Source organism: Gallus gallus, chromosome 1 (genome assembly GCF_016699485.2).
Source record: "Gallus gallus isolate bGalGal1 chromosome 1, bGalGal1.mat.broiler.GRCg7b, whole genome shotgun sequence".
Lineage (NCBI taxonomy): Eukaryota > Metazoa > Chordata > Aves > Galliformes > Phasianidae > Gallus > Gallus gallus.
Window position 1 is genome coordinate 132,003,668 of NC_052532.1, and position 17,405 is coordinate 132,021,072.

The window sequence follows — 17,405 nt, forward strand, 5'->3', positions numbered from 1 at the left end:
AACTCTTCATATTGTAATGACAAACAGTACTTAAGACTTTGTCTGTATTTGCAGATCACCAGGAGAACCTCACTCTGAAAACATTGAAACTAGCCGAATGTAAGTACCTGAGTGGATGAGTTCAGTGTATCTTGTTTAAAAATGTTTTGAATATTTGGACATAGAAGTTACTTTTGTACCTAAGACAGAAGCTGAGGGGAAATACGGAATCACATTACAAAATTTCAAACTAATATTGTACTATGGAATAATGATTAGTCTTTGTAAATACTGTGTTGTTTTTGTTGGGTTTTTTTTGGAGGTGAATGGGTTGAAGGGAAAGCTCAAGAGTTTTATTTTAACATGGACCAGTAGATGGTAGCATAAGTGTCAAAAATCTTCAGGCCTATACTCAGATGTGGCAGTAGGGTGTAATTTCTACTTGCTACTCACTAATATCATGTGTGGGATTGAAAGCAATTCTGTTCTAAGGCACAAGGTATCTGCTAGTATCTATTGGGGCAGATCAATTGCTAGCATAAGGGAAAAAAAAAAAAAAAACTAGTCTGATTTGATTTGGCAAATTCGTATGCTAAGTACTCTTAAAAACAGCAAAATAACTTCTTTTCACTAAACAGTGTTCATCTAGCATCTTGCTGGCAGTTTAGAACCTTGTTTTGGTCAGTCTTCATTAGCCCGGAAGCCAAGATTAACTAGAAGCAAGATTGTATTTGGGTGAAATGTTCATTTAAATTCCAAATTTAAAAAAAAAAAAAAAAAGGTTGTGGGAATGAGAGGACCATTTTTAAAAAGATAAATGTTACTTGAGGCTTCATTCTTCTGTGCATTAGCAAACAAAGATTCTTTTCTAGCTATTCAAACCATCCTGTGCTAAAATTCAAATAGGGAAACCACAAACATTGCTCTTCTGGCTTAGAACAGAACTTCTGAAATAATAGAGGGAGTGTAGCCCATTTGTTAGCATATTGTCCTATGCTTCAAAAGATTTGGGTTAATTTTGCTTCTGCCACAAACGTTTTCTGTGGCCTGAAATCAACTGTCTCTTCCCCAGCCTCCCCTAAAGTTGGTTTAGCATTCTACACATCATGGGCTGGGTGTCTTGTAGGTTATGGACGTAGTGTGAATTGCTGTAGCTTCCCAACCTAGAGGGGGCAAAGCTGAGGTGGGCTACTTACATTGCACTGTATAACCTAGTGGATGAAAAAGAAACAAAGAATGCTTTCCCTTTCCATTTTTAGAAATGCACTGGAGGAAATTCTTTTCTTGTACAAAGAAGAGTATTTATCCTAGGATGGCAAGTTTGCTTGTCCTCCTTCATGCAAACCTGTACCAGAAGTGCTGCCTAGCTGCTTGCATAGGAGTACAGGTTTTGTGGGGTAACTGACAACTACTATATGGACAGATGTCACTCAGAGGTTGCAGGGCAAAGGCTCTGCCATAATGTCTTCTGCTGATGAAGCAGCCTATTTTAGTGTTCCTGGAGCAAATTGGGTTATGTTTCTCTGTTTTCCTGGCCTGAATAATTGTGTGGCTGTAGCCTGGCTATAGTCTTCCCTGGGCGTTATCAGTTGATCTGCTGTTTTTTACCCACTGCAAAGACAGGCAAGTAAGGTAATGAGGACCCTGACAAGTGTGAAATGAAGAATGTATAAAGACGGGGGATAAATCAGAAAGAAGAGCCAATACAACTATATTTTTCTTCTAGCAATTTGACAATACGTTTTCCTACTAAAAACTGAACCTGCAAAATTAACGTCTGCAGCTTTTCTGTAAAAGCTGAAGTGGGTTTTTTTTTGTTTGTTTTGTGCAGAACGATGATCAGACTTGCTCTGACTACATAGGTTTTATGTGTCTAAAATATACACTAGCCAGTCAAACTATAGAGATCCATGTATACCTACCACTCATATACAGCCTCAATACATAGTATACTTGCAAGTTTTTAGGACTATATCATGATGTGATGTATATGTCACCAATTACAGAGAATTTCTGCAATCCCACTGCATAGTTACTCTTTGCATAAGGTGGAATGGCATGCTGAATAACAGTTTGACCTGCAGGCCTGCAGTGTTGCTAAAATAGTAACCATGTTATTTATATGCCTATAATTTATTGGGAAGTGCAGGGATTTATGGAAGTGTTTTATTTGCACAATGACAAGTTGTTTTGCTCTGGTTGGCTGATATAATTGCTTTATTTGTTTGTGTTTTGCATTGCACAGCTCCATGCCAAGAGCATAGTCATGCATTTCACATGTGTTAATGAAAAGAAAATCCAAGTCTTTCAGACTGATGCATCAAATTCTTCCATGAATAAGAGTCTTACTTATGCCAAGCTTTTCAAGTTCTTCCTCTGCCCGATGAACATCTTGGTGTTAGCTCAGAGTCTATTTTTTTGTTTTATGTTTTTTTCTCCTTAACATCCATTCAAGTTCTTGCATTCTCAACGTCAGCACCTTCTGCTGTCTGCTCCTGCTACGGAGCTGCAATCATATTTGACATTGATTACTGAAGCATTCTAAAAACCTATTTAAAACTAAATTTTGGAAGTTGTTCATTTACTTTAACTTGACAACTCTTAAGTTCATATATTTTCACTCTGCCTGTCATATATTGTCATATGTCATGCCCAAGCCTTGGGTATTCTGACATGATAGTTTTCTATGAATTCAGCTTTCTTTCTGGTCATGTGAATGGTCTGCTTTAAACTTTAAAATGTCTGTTTGGTTTTGAAGCCATCAAATATCACTGCCCCCCTTAAAGTGTTGTCAGTTAGATGTGATGCATAGTCATCTCACATTGGAGTAGGTTTTGTGGCTGGTTCATTTCCCTGAAAGAATGGCAAAAGGAAAATTATGCTGCAGCCTCCCAGAATATGCCAGAAAAATGATTAATAGCCATTGCAAATATGAACTGTGACTGTATTAGTGTTTCATCATGCCAGTGCTACCCTAGAGCCTTTTAGACATGGAATGCCTTAAATTATTTTCCTCGTAGCTGAGAGCAGAGCTGGATTTGCGTAGGCTGAAGCTTTCTAATCCATAGAAGCTAGACTGTTCTTAAAATTACAGGTAAAGTGTTTGTTCAGATCTTCAGTCCACGTTGTCTGCAGTCAGTATCTGCGTGACCATAGTCGCTGTTTTAGGACAGTGTCAAATGGAGTGAACTCAGTAAAAGAATTCTACCATGGAAACAAAACTTACTAAAAACTCCAGAAACTTTTTAACTTGAAAATGGGATTGTGTGATGTTTCCTTTAACTTGAAAATGGGATTGTGTGATGTTTGGCCTTTTTGTTTGGAAATGTACAAGGAAAGTATGTGATGATGAGGAGTTGGGTCCCTTCTCTGTAGGTTAGATACATGTTGCAGTGGTCAGTCTTCTAATATCAATATTTTTTGTAAAGTAGTTTGTTGTTGATCAAATTTGCTACTGGAACACAGTAGTGGCTCAGAAGGAGGTGATTAGAATCAGCTTCTCAGAAGATACTCTGTATGTTTTATTGTTAGTGAAGTGTGGTTGGTAGGGCTGTGAAATACTGTTTAAATGTCATACCTTACACATTTAGGCTTTTACAGTACAACATGGAGTTTAGTCTGGTTAACTACATTTGTGTGGAATGTCAGGACACTTTTGACAGAGGGACACAAAATATAGTGAATAATGTATTTAGAGTGGAGGTGCAGCACTGAGGGTAGAGCGCATTTGCTAATTCTGTGAGGAGACCAACAGCCCTTTTTTTCAGCCCTGTGGAGGACTTGGGGGTCCTGGTAGACAAGAAGCTGGACATGAGCCAGCAGTGTGTGCTTGCAGCCCGGAAGGCCAACTGTGTTCTGGGCTGCATTAAAAAAGGGGTGACCAGCAGGGAGAGGGAGGTGATTGTGCCCCTCTACTCGGCTCTTGTGAGGCCCCATCTGGAGTACTACTTCCAGGCCTGGGGATCCCAGTACAGGAAGGACATGGAGATCTTGCAGCGGGTCCAGAGGAGGGCCACTACGATGATCAGAGGGCTGGAGCACCTCTCCTATGAGGAAAGGTTGAGGGAACTGGGATTGTTTAGTTTGGAGAAGAGAAGGCTCCGGAGACCTCACTGTGGCCTTCCAGTACTTGAAGAGAGCAGAAAAACAGGAAGGGGAATGGCTGTTTACAAGGGTGGATAGTAATAGAACAAGGGGGAATGGTTTTAAACTGAGACGGGAGGTTTAGGTTAGACAGGAGGAAGTTTTTCACACAGAGGGTGGTAACACACTTGAACATGTTGCCCAAGGAGGCTGTGGATGCCCCATCCCTGAGGCATTCAAGGCCAGGCTGGATGTGGCTCTGGGCAGCCTGGTCTGGTGGTTAGTGACCCTGCACATAGCAGAGGGGTTGAAACTCGATGATCATTGTGGTCCTTTTTAACCCAGGCCATTCTGTGATTCTATGATTTTGCTTAATATTTGATAAAATTTTGTTTTCTTCTGAATATGAGACAGTCTGAAGGGCTCCTGCAAGTATGCTTATTGTTTCACTTCTTTCCATTAAAGACAGAGTTGATCTTTTCTTGGTCTTGCAGCTAGTACACAGTGTTAGTATTTAGGAGTCCTTACTTAAAATCTGGAGAGCTACTGAAATGATTTGTGCAGTTAAAGTTATAAAAACTAATCTAACACCTGATAATACCTCTCTACTTTCTTCTTTTGTCTTCAATAACAAATTTGTTCAAAGAGAGTAAGGCACTGTAAGCTTCTATTTAATCCTGAACTTAAGTTTATTCCAGTAATAATTCAAGTTACTTTTGCTTTGTAGTTGGGTACATTTAAGGGCTTTTTTATTAAGATAGTGTTTCTCAATCTTTTGAAAAGGCATTAATTGTGTAAACTCAAGCATAGCATTTAAATCACTGTCAAGTATCATCTGTCTGTAGTTAGTCTCATTTACATATGTTGATCACTTACAATAATTGTCTAATAAGTGATTTTGCAAAACAATCATTTAATGCCTTCAGATCTGAGATGTTTTACAGAAAAACAAAAAAAAATCAGGCATTTTTCCTGATATTGCTTGCATTGAAAAGCCAGGATGCAGTTAACCCCTTATTCATCTCTAAATTCCTTGGCTAACTGAATATTGAAATGATAGGAGCCTGGATATGAAGCTGTGGAATTAGTCTGTGGAATAATATGTTTCTAGAGCCTAGAGTTAGTTAATAATCAGCAGAAGAAATGACAGTAATGAGGACTGCTTTTCAGATAAGAGTGCAACAAGGTAGTTTCTCTGTGAGGTAGATGGAGAGATGTTCTGATCATGTTTTTGAGACCATCTCTCTAGCTGTCTCTGCTTTGCTCCGTATATCCAAGAGACTCTTCTGTTCTCAGGCTCATCTTTCTTGAAAAAGTGCGATGACTCTTTCAGCACACAATTCCTGGAGACACATCAGATCCAACATGTGTGGTGAAGTGGGTGCCCCCACTCAGGGAGTCACAGTCTGCACCCAGCTATTGGGGTTCACTGCCTGAGAAGCACATCATGCTGAGAGGATCAGGGTTTGGAAACGTGAGCTCCGTGTGTGTTTCCAGGCATACATTCAGCCTTTGGCTGAAGTGGGCAGAAGGTATTATAGCATCACTGGAACCAAGGGGTGGTGCTCGGTTCCGGCTCTGGGTGGGACTTCCGACATTTTGATGTGCAGGCATGCTTTGTGGGCAGTGCTTTTACTGGAAACTTCTCTTCAAGCATTGCCATTATTACACTTAATTAACCACAAGAAGGAAAACAACAGGCAAAGTTTAAAAGACACTCTCAAAGACCAGCATTCAGATTCGCAAAGATGGCTGTCTGTAACTACACTTCGGTATGTGAGATGTTTTTCACTCCTTTGGGTCTGAAGGTGATCTTATTTCCAAAGTGTAGTATACTTACTTGACCTATTAAGTCTCTTTTTTTCCTCTGTTGCAAAAAATGTTTGCTTTATGTAGCATTTCTCTGTATTTAGCTTAAGATATCTGAGAAATGCAAGTTAGATGTATTGTGTTGAAACTTTTGAACCAGCACATTCAGTTCCTTGTTTTTTGTATGTCTTTATGACATCCATCAGAAGGAACTGGAAAGCGAGACTTACGAGGAGTCTCTGAGGGAGCTGAGGCTGTTCAATGTGGAGAAGAGGCTGAGGGGAGACCTTATTGTTCTCTGCAACTGCCTTAACAGGCTGCAGCGAGGTGGTGTCGATCTCTTTTCTCAGGGATAAGCGCTAGGATGCCAGGAAACTTCCTTAGGTTGCATCAGGAGAATTTTATACTGGATATCAGGAAGAAGATCTTCCCTCAGAGAGTTGGTCAAGCATTGGAATAGGCTGCCCAGGGAAATAGTGGAGGTCTCCATCCTTGGAGGTATTCATGAGAGACACTGATGTGGCTTATGACATGTTTTAGTGATAGTACTAGCTATGCCAGGTTGGTGGCTGGGCTTCATATTGAAGGCCTTTCCCAGTCTAAATTATCCTGTGCTTCAAAATATTATTTTACCGACATCTCTAGGAAGGTAGAGGCTCAGTAGTACAAGTTTCTCGTGCTGCCCTGCAGATTTGGCAGCATTTCAATTACAAATTCAGAGTACTTATCTGGCTTTTTATTAGTTAAAGCACAATTTAAAAAGCCTATAGGGATTCTTTTATTTTTTTTAAGTACTTCATGAGTAAGTCGGTGAATATTAATTTTTAAAATGGAAAATGGGCTTGTGGAATTATTGGGCTTTGGGGAAGGAAGGAGTTATATATTACAGTAGGCTCTTGCCCTCGCCAAAGTATAGTGTCTTGCTTAAGAAGGTTATACAAGGCCTACTGTGTGGGAAGTTATCCCTAAGACAGTCTGTAAAATGTGTACAACTGTGCATGTGCAGGTGAGTTTTGAAATCAGATAGGCAACAACAGTGTGAGTCTTTACAAACATGCATGTAAGTCAGCCGCTGCAGTCTGAGCTATGCTATGTCTGTGTGCTAGTGTACAGTAAACTAGCCATTGAATTTGTAAGGGACTAGTTACTCTTTGCTAGACCCCTGTATAGGAGCTTAAAGGGTGCTGCAGTCTTCACTTGTTTGTTGTTGTTTTTGTTTTTTTACATAAAAATCAAGAATTAAGATGAGAAAATATGTAATGCTTCTGCAGTAGCTTTTTTTAGTTTTCACTAATGCCATTTCTATGCTTTTTTTCTTTCCATATCCATCATGATGGAAAACAAAGAGTTCCTTAGATGTCAGCTGCTAGAGACAGCTCTAATCTTAGTGCTGTCCCCTAGTATTTCATATATTACCGGATTAAAACATAGTGTTTGATGTAATAAACACTGATCACATCAACAGTGTTTTATATACTGAAATAGTTAAAATGTCACACGAGCTAGAAAGGTGTGCATGCTTCTTTAGCAACTTATCCAGCTTGAGAATGTAAGCCCTCTCTTGTTGGGAATTGGTCATCGTTTCACAACGTATTTAACATGAGTAACAATTCTGGCTGCTCTAGGTGAAAATGTATGCCCACATTTAGAGAAGCTTATGAGAAATAATCCTTATAACATTCATAGGTTTTTACACAGGTCAGGAAAAAACACTGCTGTGAAGAGCTTGTGGCCTACGTGTAGACTGCAGTGGAGAAATGAAAGAGAAATGTGATGTAAAAGCTGGAAAGGCTGGAACTCTTTCCTTAGATCAGGATACAGCTATTCTGTTCCCTTGTACAGTAGTGGCTTTGGTGTTGATGGTGCTGCTCTACTTTTTTTATGATCTTCCAATTCTGCCATGGGAAACTTTTTTATTCTGTTCTTGGACATTTAGAAGGTCAGGTAGACGCTTGAAGTAATGATTTTCTTCCCTTTTGCTCTTACAGATCTCATGATCATAGAGAAGGAATAGAGGTGTTATTGTTGAATAACATACACCTCAGTAATTACTTTAAGACCTTGAGGACACTTCCCCTTCTGAAGCCACTGCACTGAAACTCTAGTACTTGACCAGGCTGTGTTAATGGCTGCACACAGCAAGTGCTGCATAGTACCAGCGGGTCTGAGGCTTCAGTTCTAATGTACTTGTTCTATGGAGAATCTGTGCGTGCATCAACTTCTGGAAAAAGCAACTTCAGTTGTCACAATTTCTGTTTAATGTCTTGCTCCCCGTATTCTAACCTTCAGACATGTAGAGTATTGTTAAATTTCCATTTAAGACCTATATATTAGATATTTCCAAAATGTAAGAGATTTTGTTTCTATTTGATATCTAGCTTTCTTAAAAGCATAGGAATTTTTGTTTGTTTTGAAAATACAGTGAAATATGGTGTTCTTGGTGCTGCATGTAGCTCTTTCTGTCCTAATCAGCAGTAGCTTTCAGGTGTTTTATTTACCATTTGCATGTTTTGGTAAATGTGTGGCTTTAGTAACTGACCATTTAGATGTTTTTTTGTGTGTATAGTACTAGGCACATTGAAGAATTACAACTATATCTCTGTATTACTCAAAATACATGCTTGCCATGTGTTACTGTGGGAGAAAGGGGAGAATCTGGCAAATAGCTGTTTAAGAGCCATATACTTCACGAAGCTGAGGTTATTCAGCATTGAGAGCTCATCTTTAATCACTTTTTTGTCAGTAGTTCAATTAACCAAGTAACACTTTTCGTACTCTTTTAAATAACAAACTAATATCAGATAACTGTGATCATCTGGAATTTTGTATATTAAAAGAGAAAATTTTAAGGGATTTATATCCTATTGGTATAGTACTTATTGATAGCATTACTAAATAAATGCCTGGATCATTTGTCATGTAGCTTCCCTTTCAGTGGCAGCTATACCTCAGTACTATGCATCGGAGAGTTGGTTACCTGTAAATCTAGTTCTGTTCTACTTTCAGCCTTGCTTTGCATCTAAACTGCTCTTTTTTTTTATTACCAGTTGAGATTGTGTCCACTGTAACACTAGAAGGTAAAGCTGATATTTGTGTGTAAACATCTACCTTTTCTTTTCAGAGGACCCATAAATCAAATCGTGTGTTAAATACATTTGCATTTGTCAATATGAGAGTCCTGCATTTAAAGAAATCTCCTGATGTTCCCTCTGATTCAGAAATCTTGTGTTTCAGTGCCTGACTAATCTCTGCCTTGCTGATGCTTTGAATGAGCTTTGTATGTGAAAGCTCTACTAATCCTTGTACTTACTGTTTGAATGTTTGCTACAGGAAGCGAGCAGCTGCAAAGCATCTAATAGAGCGCTACTACCACCAGTTAACTGAGGGCTGTGGAAATGAAGCCTGCACGAATGAATTTTGTGCTTCCTGTCCAACTTTTCTCCGTATGGATAACAATGCAGCAGCCATTAAGGCCCTCGAGCTTTATAAGATTAATGCAAAACTCTGTGATCCTCATCCCTCCAAGAAAGGAACGAGCTCAGCTTACCTAGAAAACAACTCCAAAGGTGCCCATAACAATTCCTGCACTGACAGAAAAATGAATAAGAAGGAAATGCAAGGCCCAAGAGATGACTTTAAAGGTAAGATGATACTTTGGAATCCTTATAAAATAGAACACATTTAATATGCTCAAGTACAAACCAGCAGGTTTCAGTGTGGGGGTGTTCTGCTGTATTCTTAAGTAAAATACAATGTTCAGCCTTCAAATATTTTACTACAGATTGTGTGAAATATTGGGATGAACGCTGAACGCTGATTCCAAATCTGGATCTTCACTGCATCTCCAAAATTCATCTGTCTTCTTAGATGAGTTCATTCATTTGTGTTCTGAAATTACTGCAAACGTGGAGATTTTTTTTTAAGTGCAGTTGTATGCCTGTATTAGTTTGATTACTTCAACCAGTTTTGTAATTGCTCTGTAGTAAATGAGATGTAAGAATTGCACTTCAAATAATTTCGGTTTCTGAGTTAAGAAAAATAACAGGTGAACAAAAATGATACAACAAATGATTTGCTTGTTCAGTTGACTTTTTTTTCTTTGAAGTGGAAAGAGGGCTAATAAAACCTTGAGACTGTCTTCCATAGATTTGTTTTGGCTATTCATGGTTTTAGAACATACCCTTCTCATGATTGTACCAAAGTTAACCTTTAGTGTGAAGCTGTGTTTTTACTGAATGCTAAACCTTCCAATTATGACTACTAGACAGATTATTTGCAAATCAAGGGATGAGGGCACTAGAGAGAAGGAGACTACAATGTAAGCTGGCATCTTGATTGTTGCCTAAAAATAAGCATTCAAAAAAAAGAAATCCACCTACCAAATGAAAAAAATTTAAGCAAAGAATGTGAAACTGTTTACAGCAAAGAATTAGAAAGACCTGTAGAGTCAGCAATGAAATATAACTCTGTTCTAAGAAACCTGAGGTGCTCCAGTGAATACTAACACTATTTTCATCTTTAGCTGATGTGAGGATGTGTCCCCACATTATTTAAGATCTGAGTAAGCAAAGATGCAAACGGTAGGGAGGGGAAAAGGGAGCCAGTTAGTGTTAGACTGGCAAGAGACATGTTGGGTTTGTTTTGCGGCTTGTCTCTTAGTCTTGTGTATTTGAATGGAGATGTGCACATACAGGATTTTCATTTGTTTACCTCCCCCCTACCATCTCTCTGCAACGTAGGTAAGTAAGAATCTTTGCAATCCATCCAAAGGCAGCCTGTTGTCTAAAGCAGTGACTCAAACTTTATGCATTGTAAAATCATGAATACTGACCTGTCTTTGTAGCTGTATGGACAGAGTAATCTAGCACTCTGGTTATTTTTTTTTTAAGGCCCTTCTACAACAACATTTTCAGAGAAAAAGTTAAGAAAGCCAAGGAAAAGGATATGCGGCTTGCTTTTATGCTTGACACAGAGTTGGAAGTTTCAAATAATTTAGAAGAACTGCCTCTTGGAATTATTTTAGTTAATTTTTTTTTCCACACAGAAGGTGGTGACACACTGGAACAGGTTGCCCAAGGAGGTTGTGGATGCCCCATCCCTGGAGGCATTCAAGGCCAGGCTGGATGTGGCTCTGCGCAGCCTGGTCTGGTGGTTGGCGACCCTGCACGTAGCAGGGGGGTTGAAACCATCGTTGTGGACCTTTTCAACCCAGGCCATTCTATGATTCTTTGCTGTAATGATAAATGCTAGAATTATTATCTCTTAGGAAAGGTTTATCTGGAGACTGCTGTCAGCATCTCACTGATGGCTTAGATGACATTCTGAAAAGAGGAAGTAGAAAGCAAGGAAAATAACGAATTTGTTTTAAAAACAAACAAATATGGATTAGAAATGCAGTCAAATATAAAAAGAACTATTTCAAAGATTGTGTTATAATTAGCCTGGAAATATGTCTTCAGCTCTGATTGCCAGTACAGTGAGTTGGGAACAGAAAGGATGGTGGACAGGCAGTGTTGACACAGTCATAACAGGGCTTCCTTAAGAGATAATAAAAAGATGATTAATAAGTTTTGCTGATGAGGGAGTTTGCCAACCATATATATAAATCACAGACAGTCTTTTTCATGGTCAAAAAGTACTTGGTGAAATTGAAAGGTAAGTGCTGCTTTTGGATCCCTACTAAAATTTGACTTTGTTTATGGATTTGTCATGGATATCAATGAGAGCAAGGTTTGGGAGGAGCTATGTTTACATTGTTAGAAGACTTAGTTTTAGTAGAAGGTGTGAGGGAAGGCACGAATAACTGCACCTATTCAGTTGTCAGCTAAATGTCACTGGTGCTAGAAGGAACCTTTGCTTATGCTGTATTTGTTTTCCCGTCAGTCAGTATCTGATAGAGATAAATCAGATGCTGATCACTGCTATAAAGTAAAATTGGACGGGCCCTTACACAGCAGCTCAGTTGGAGCATGGTTGCAGGATATGTCTTAAAGCTGTTGTGAAACTGCTGGTGGTAACACCTAATATTTTAGCAGGAAGTAGCACATGGTTTGTTTCTTAAATATTAAAAGCATGTAAAAGAATGACTGGAGAAATCCTGTTGAATTTATAACGTGTTACTATTAAATTACCAACTCTATTAGTAATTTTTGAGCTATGAATAACTTCCATGTTCTTGTCAGTGAACTCAGGGTTGTAGTCCTTTTTTTTTCAAGAGTCATGGCACAGAACAATCTGAGAGGCAGAATTTATTTTAGGCAAGCTTGCTGCTTGCACGTGCACTGCAGCAAATAAAAATAGGAAGTATACTAGGATTGAATCTTTTTATAAAATCCTCGCTGCTGTTATTTATTCAACAGGACAGATCTTAGTTTTGAAGCCTTTTCTGCTGTCTTCATATTTAATGGAAATCAGTAGCATAACATAGAAAAGATTAAGCTTATGTTACGTGTGCTCTAAGAATGGTTTTGAGGCTCTGAGGAAAAATCAATAGGTTGTCTCTCTGCATGATTTAGTTTGTATTTTTAATTTAACATTTGATCACATTTGAAAATACTTCAACTATACTGTCTATATAAAGGTGATAGGCTTAGTCTCTGCAGAGGTGGTTATAAATTTGGTCTTCATTCCGTGTACCAGTTTGGAAGAATCTGATTAAGATAGAATGAAAACAATCTGCATAATAGTATCTCTGCATATCTGAGAACATACTTCGCATCATTATCCATCTACAGCACCAATATAACCTGTGTGCTGGAAATCCTACTCTTAAATCATAACCTGATGCAAGACCTCTTGTGGATGCTGTTTGAGTAGTGGAGAGAACTGTATTGCATTCTCCGTCTTGTTACTAGATAGAAAGAAGGATTTGGCTTAGCAAGTGGACCTCAATCTGAGTACGGAGTGTGGGAGACAGGTACCACTCTGTTGATGTGTAAACCACCTTGTCTATCTGAATAGCACGTTGATGAGTATGTTCCAGCTGTTATTCATACGAACAAATAACCCACCTGCCCTACAGTGCGTGTAATTTAGAAGGAAGCATAAACTTATTATCCTGTGTTGAGAGTTTTTTGAGTTATTTTCAGGTATGTGTTAGGTAAAAACTATTACGGAACACATAAAAATTCTAATCTATTTCTAATACTCTTATTTCTTACATTCAACAAAATAAGTTACTGCATCTTTTAAAGATCTGTCTTTAAGTTGGATTATGTATGTGCTCAGTTGAAAAAAGTTGATAGTTTAGTTCAGGTAGTGTAGTGACTTGTGTGTTGGCTGTACTGATTTACCAGAAGCATTGGTATTGTGTCACGCAGCCTTATTAAGGCTTTTAAGGTTTTAACATCTCGCTGATTGCTCTAGTTACTCTTGTTTAGTCTATCTAATACTATCAAACTAAGTGTAGTCAATCAACTGCAAAGCAGATTTTCTATCCCAGGATGTTCTCTGATCAACATCCACAAATAAGATGGTATACAAAAGAGTTCTGAGTTGGTGATTTATTGTGTTAATGAAAGTGAGTCATGTCTTAAATTTATAAAGTGCTGACGCTACTTTTTTAATGTGTGCTGATGGTATAATATACACAGATTTATTGTGTAAAGCACGTTAGCAGTATTTTCTTAATTTTTATCTTAATACAATTAATAATAATATTTTCTGTTGTTATAGATGTGACTTTTCTAACGGAAGACAAGATATATGAAATTCTTGAACTATGTCGGGAGAAAGAGGATTATTCCCCTTTAATCCGAGTGATTGGGAGAGTATTTTCCAGTGCAGAAGCACTGGTACAGAGTTTCCGAAAAGCCAAGCAGCACACCAAGGAGGAGCTCAAGTCTCTTCAAGGAAAGGATGAAGACAAAGATGAAGATGAAAAGGAAAAAGCTGCCTGTTCGGCTGCTGCTATGGAAGAAGACTCAGGCGCGTCATCATCTTCATCGTCGAGAATAGGTGAAAATACACAAGGAGATAATAACCTCCAAAAATTGGGCCCTGATGAAGTGTCTGTAGATATTGAAGCAGTCAGGCGGGTCTACGATAGATTACTTTCTAATGAAAAAATAGAAACTGCCTTTTTAAATGCACTTGTGTACTTGTCACCTAACGTGGAATGTGACTTGACTTACCATAATGTATACTCTCGGGATCCTAACTATCTGAATTTGTTTATTATCGTTATGGAGAATGGCAATCTTCATAGCCCAGAATATCTGGAAATGGCTCTGCCGTTGTTTTGCAAGGCAATGAGCAAGCTGCCCCTTGCAGCTCAAGCAAAACTGGTCAGATTGTGGTCTAAGTATAGAGCAGACCAAATTCGGAGAATGATGGAGACGTTTCAGCAGCTTATTACTTACAAAGTCATAAGCAACGAGTTCAACAGTCGTAACCTAGTGAATGATGACGATGCTGTTGTTGCTGCTTCCAAGTGCTTGAAAATGGTTTACTATGCAAATGTAGTAGGAGGGGATGTGGATACAGATCATAATGAAGAGGAAGATGAAGAACCCATCCCGGAATCAAGTGAACTAACTCTTCAAGAGCTGTTGGGTGAGGAAAGAAGAAATAAAAAAGGTCCTCGAGTGGACCCACTGGAAACTGAACTTGGTGTTAAAACTATAGATTGCAGAAAACCACTTATCCCCTTTGAAGAATTTATTAATGAACCACTGAATGATGTTCTAGAAATGGACAAAGACTACACTTTCTTCAAAGTAGAAACAGAAAATAAATTCTCTTTTATGACTTGTCCCTTCATATTGAATGCTGTTACTAAGAACCTGGGACTGTATTATGACAATAGGATCCGGATGTACAGTGAACGACGCATAACTGTGCTCTACAGCTTAGTTCAAGGACAGCAGCTCAACCCATATTTACGACTTAAAGTGAGACGTGATCACATCATAGATGATGCACTCGTGCGGGTAAGTCACACAGCAACATGGAACCTAGGTTTGTAGTGTTTGACTGTCACCGACTACCCAGGCTTTGACTAACTGAAAAAGACTACATGTGAATTCAGTAGTTTGTGTGCTAGACTTCCTCAGCAAGAATCTCAAATAGCTTTACTGTATTAAGTTTGAAATTCTGAACACGCTGCTGGAGACTTAAATGTTCATCTCAGAGCAGTTGCCATCTTAGGTGTTTAAGTATTGGGCGGTTCTTAACCCTCACAAACAGGTTTCATGCTGTTAGATATCTTGATGCAGAGAGAAGCCAAATTCTTTATCTTATTTTCTCTGAACTCAGGGCTGCATCATCTTTTGATAACGGGGGTTTTTGCAAATGGGTGTTTGAATTAAAACCTTTCAGCTGTGTGCTATTCTTGAGGACTTGTGATCTTCTAGGTACAAAGCATGCATAAAGATTGACTGCTTGATAAGCAGAACTTCTCACTTTTCTAAGCCTTGTTGCTATTTGGTGCAAATAACATGACTGAGAAAGGGGAAGTAGGACCTGTTAGTACCTGAGAACTGTGAGAGCAGCCAGTTTCTAGCTTCTTAAAGTAAATATGCTAGCTTCTTAAAGTAAAACAAAGATTCTTGATCGTGTATTTTTTGAAGATGGGAGTTGTGCAGAATACAAACTACAGGGAGTATTTAACGGTAAACACTTCTCCATAAATTTGCCCCTTAATTTTAGAACTTTTCCTCCATTTAGTTCTTTGCTTAAAGCTGTTATTTTTCAGAAGTCCATTTTTGTTCTCTGTTAAAAGCAAAACAGTCCGTGTAAATTTTTAAACTTAAACTTGCTTTTAATGCATGTCACTAAGAAGTCCAACAGGGCGTGCATTTGGGAGAGACTTTGGGGAAGATGAGTCTTTGCTTCTCAATGCAACAGCTGTTTCTACTTTGACTTTCAACTACTGAAGATCAGTTGCGAGAGCCCTGAAGGAGCTCCCACCTTGATTTGCAGCAAACATCTGAATTTCTCAATGAGTTTAGCTGCTTCTCAGGAATTGTTAATGTTATGAATTAACACAGAAGACTTTTCCTTCAGAGTACCAGCTGGGGGAAATGAAGAGGGAAATTTGCGGTGCAAAGATGGCTTTGGTCTGAAAGCCTAGTTTTTATAATAGGCAGATGGGGAATACACTGTTGTAAACTCTCCTATGTTTTCTGGGTTTTTTTTGTTTGTTTTTGTAGAATGCTGTTTGTAGTTTTACTATCTGTCAAGCTTACCTTGTGTCCAGTTCAGTTTTGTCACCTTAAAGTAACAGAGTTAATTTCATTGACACTCTTCAACTTTGATACACATAAATAATGGGAAAGAGTAAAGTACTTTCTCTTCAGGAGAGGATGAACTGAAACAGTGTAAGAGTTAGTTCTGGGGAGATGTTTTATTAATATCAAGTCTAGCAGAGAAGAAGCAGACCTTCCTCATACTGAAGGTGGGGAAGAAATCTTTGAGGACAAAAAGTGTTTAATGTAACTTAGCTCATGGACAGCAACTACTTGGTGAGTTCCTACAGCTCAGCTGGGCCACAGCAGACATCTGCACTGCACTGTTGGTGATTTAAATCAAACATACTCATTTGTGATGCATGTTCAGCAGCCCGGGCACTCCAGCAGTCTACAAATACATGCCTGGGCAGTTGCCATGGATCCTGTAATGGATGTTAATTTAAGCTGTCGGAACATGTTACATTATGATGATCTGACTGTCAAAAACCTAAGGATAGTAGAAATTTTAGACTGTTTATTCTGAGACTGAAAATAAAGGAAAATTGAACGCTTTTACAGTCAAACGGTGAGCTGAACTTATGGTGTTGGTCAACAAAAACAAGCATGGACCAAGCACTTCTCGAAAGTGAAAAATGAGTGATATTCAAGAAATGGTGATGATTGAAGATTTACTCTGTTGTACGGACCATCGGTTTCAAACTGAAAGAGTGGAGATTTAGATTGGATGCAAGGAAAGGTTTTTTGGTTTTCGGTTTGTTTTTTTCATTGTAAGGGTAGTGATACCCTGGAACAGGTTGCTCAGAGAGGTGGTGGATGCCCCATCCTTGGAGACATTCAGGGCTGGGCTGGATGGAGCTCTGAGCAACCTGATGTAGCCATAGGTGTCCCTGTTCATTGCAAGGGTGTTTGAGTAGATGGCCTTTAGAAGTCCCTTCCAACTCAAACAGTTCTATGATTCTATATAAACTATGATTAAAAATACTGATAGAGAATGTACTAGTAATAATACAGCATACAGTAGTCACCTTTAAATGATGAATGTGTTTTAGTTGACAATAAGAGTTATCAGTGCTCAAGGGCATAGTTCTTCCAGTGCATCTTAAAGTTATCCATCTTATTTGCCAGTCATGAAAGAAGAATCTATCAGGAGCTAATAAGTGCAGGCATTTGGTGTGACTCACACAAACCTCAGGAAGGCTCTAAGCTGTAAATCTGCAGTTAGCAGGACAAGTTAGTCAGGGAAATGCTGCTCAGTGCTATCGCCTTGTGCTTTACTCAGCAGGGTCTGATCTGTCAGTTTAAAAACCAGTGCTGTTGCTATAGGTGCTTCCCGTAACAAATTTG

The 17,405-nt window shown here is 38.7% G+C and overlaps 1 protein-coding gene across 14 annotated transcripts in view; it reads left to right on the forward strand.

The window, feature by feature from the left end:
- UBE3A (ubiquitin protein ligase E3A) overlaps window positions 1–17,405 on the forward strand; it is a 49,285-nt gene that overhangs the window by 19,246 nt on the left and 12,634 nt on the right. For 10 of the 14 annotated variants that reach the window (XM_046901015.1, XM_040707063.2, XM_040707069.2 and 7 more), the window contains 3 exons: window positions 55–99; window positions 9,202–9,512; window positions 13,546–14,801. In XM_046901015.1, the coding sequence (XP_046756971.1) occupies window positions 55–99; window positions 9,202–9,512; window positions 13,546–14,801 (1,612 nt within the window). Of the gene's footprint in view, window positions 1–54; window positions 5,835–9,201; window positions 9,513–13,545; window positions 14,802–17,405 lie in introns of all 14 variants that reach the window. The other 4 variants (XM_046901028.1, XM_046901024.1, XM_040707078.2 and 1 more) reach the window with 3 other exon arrangements.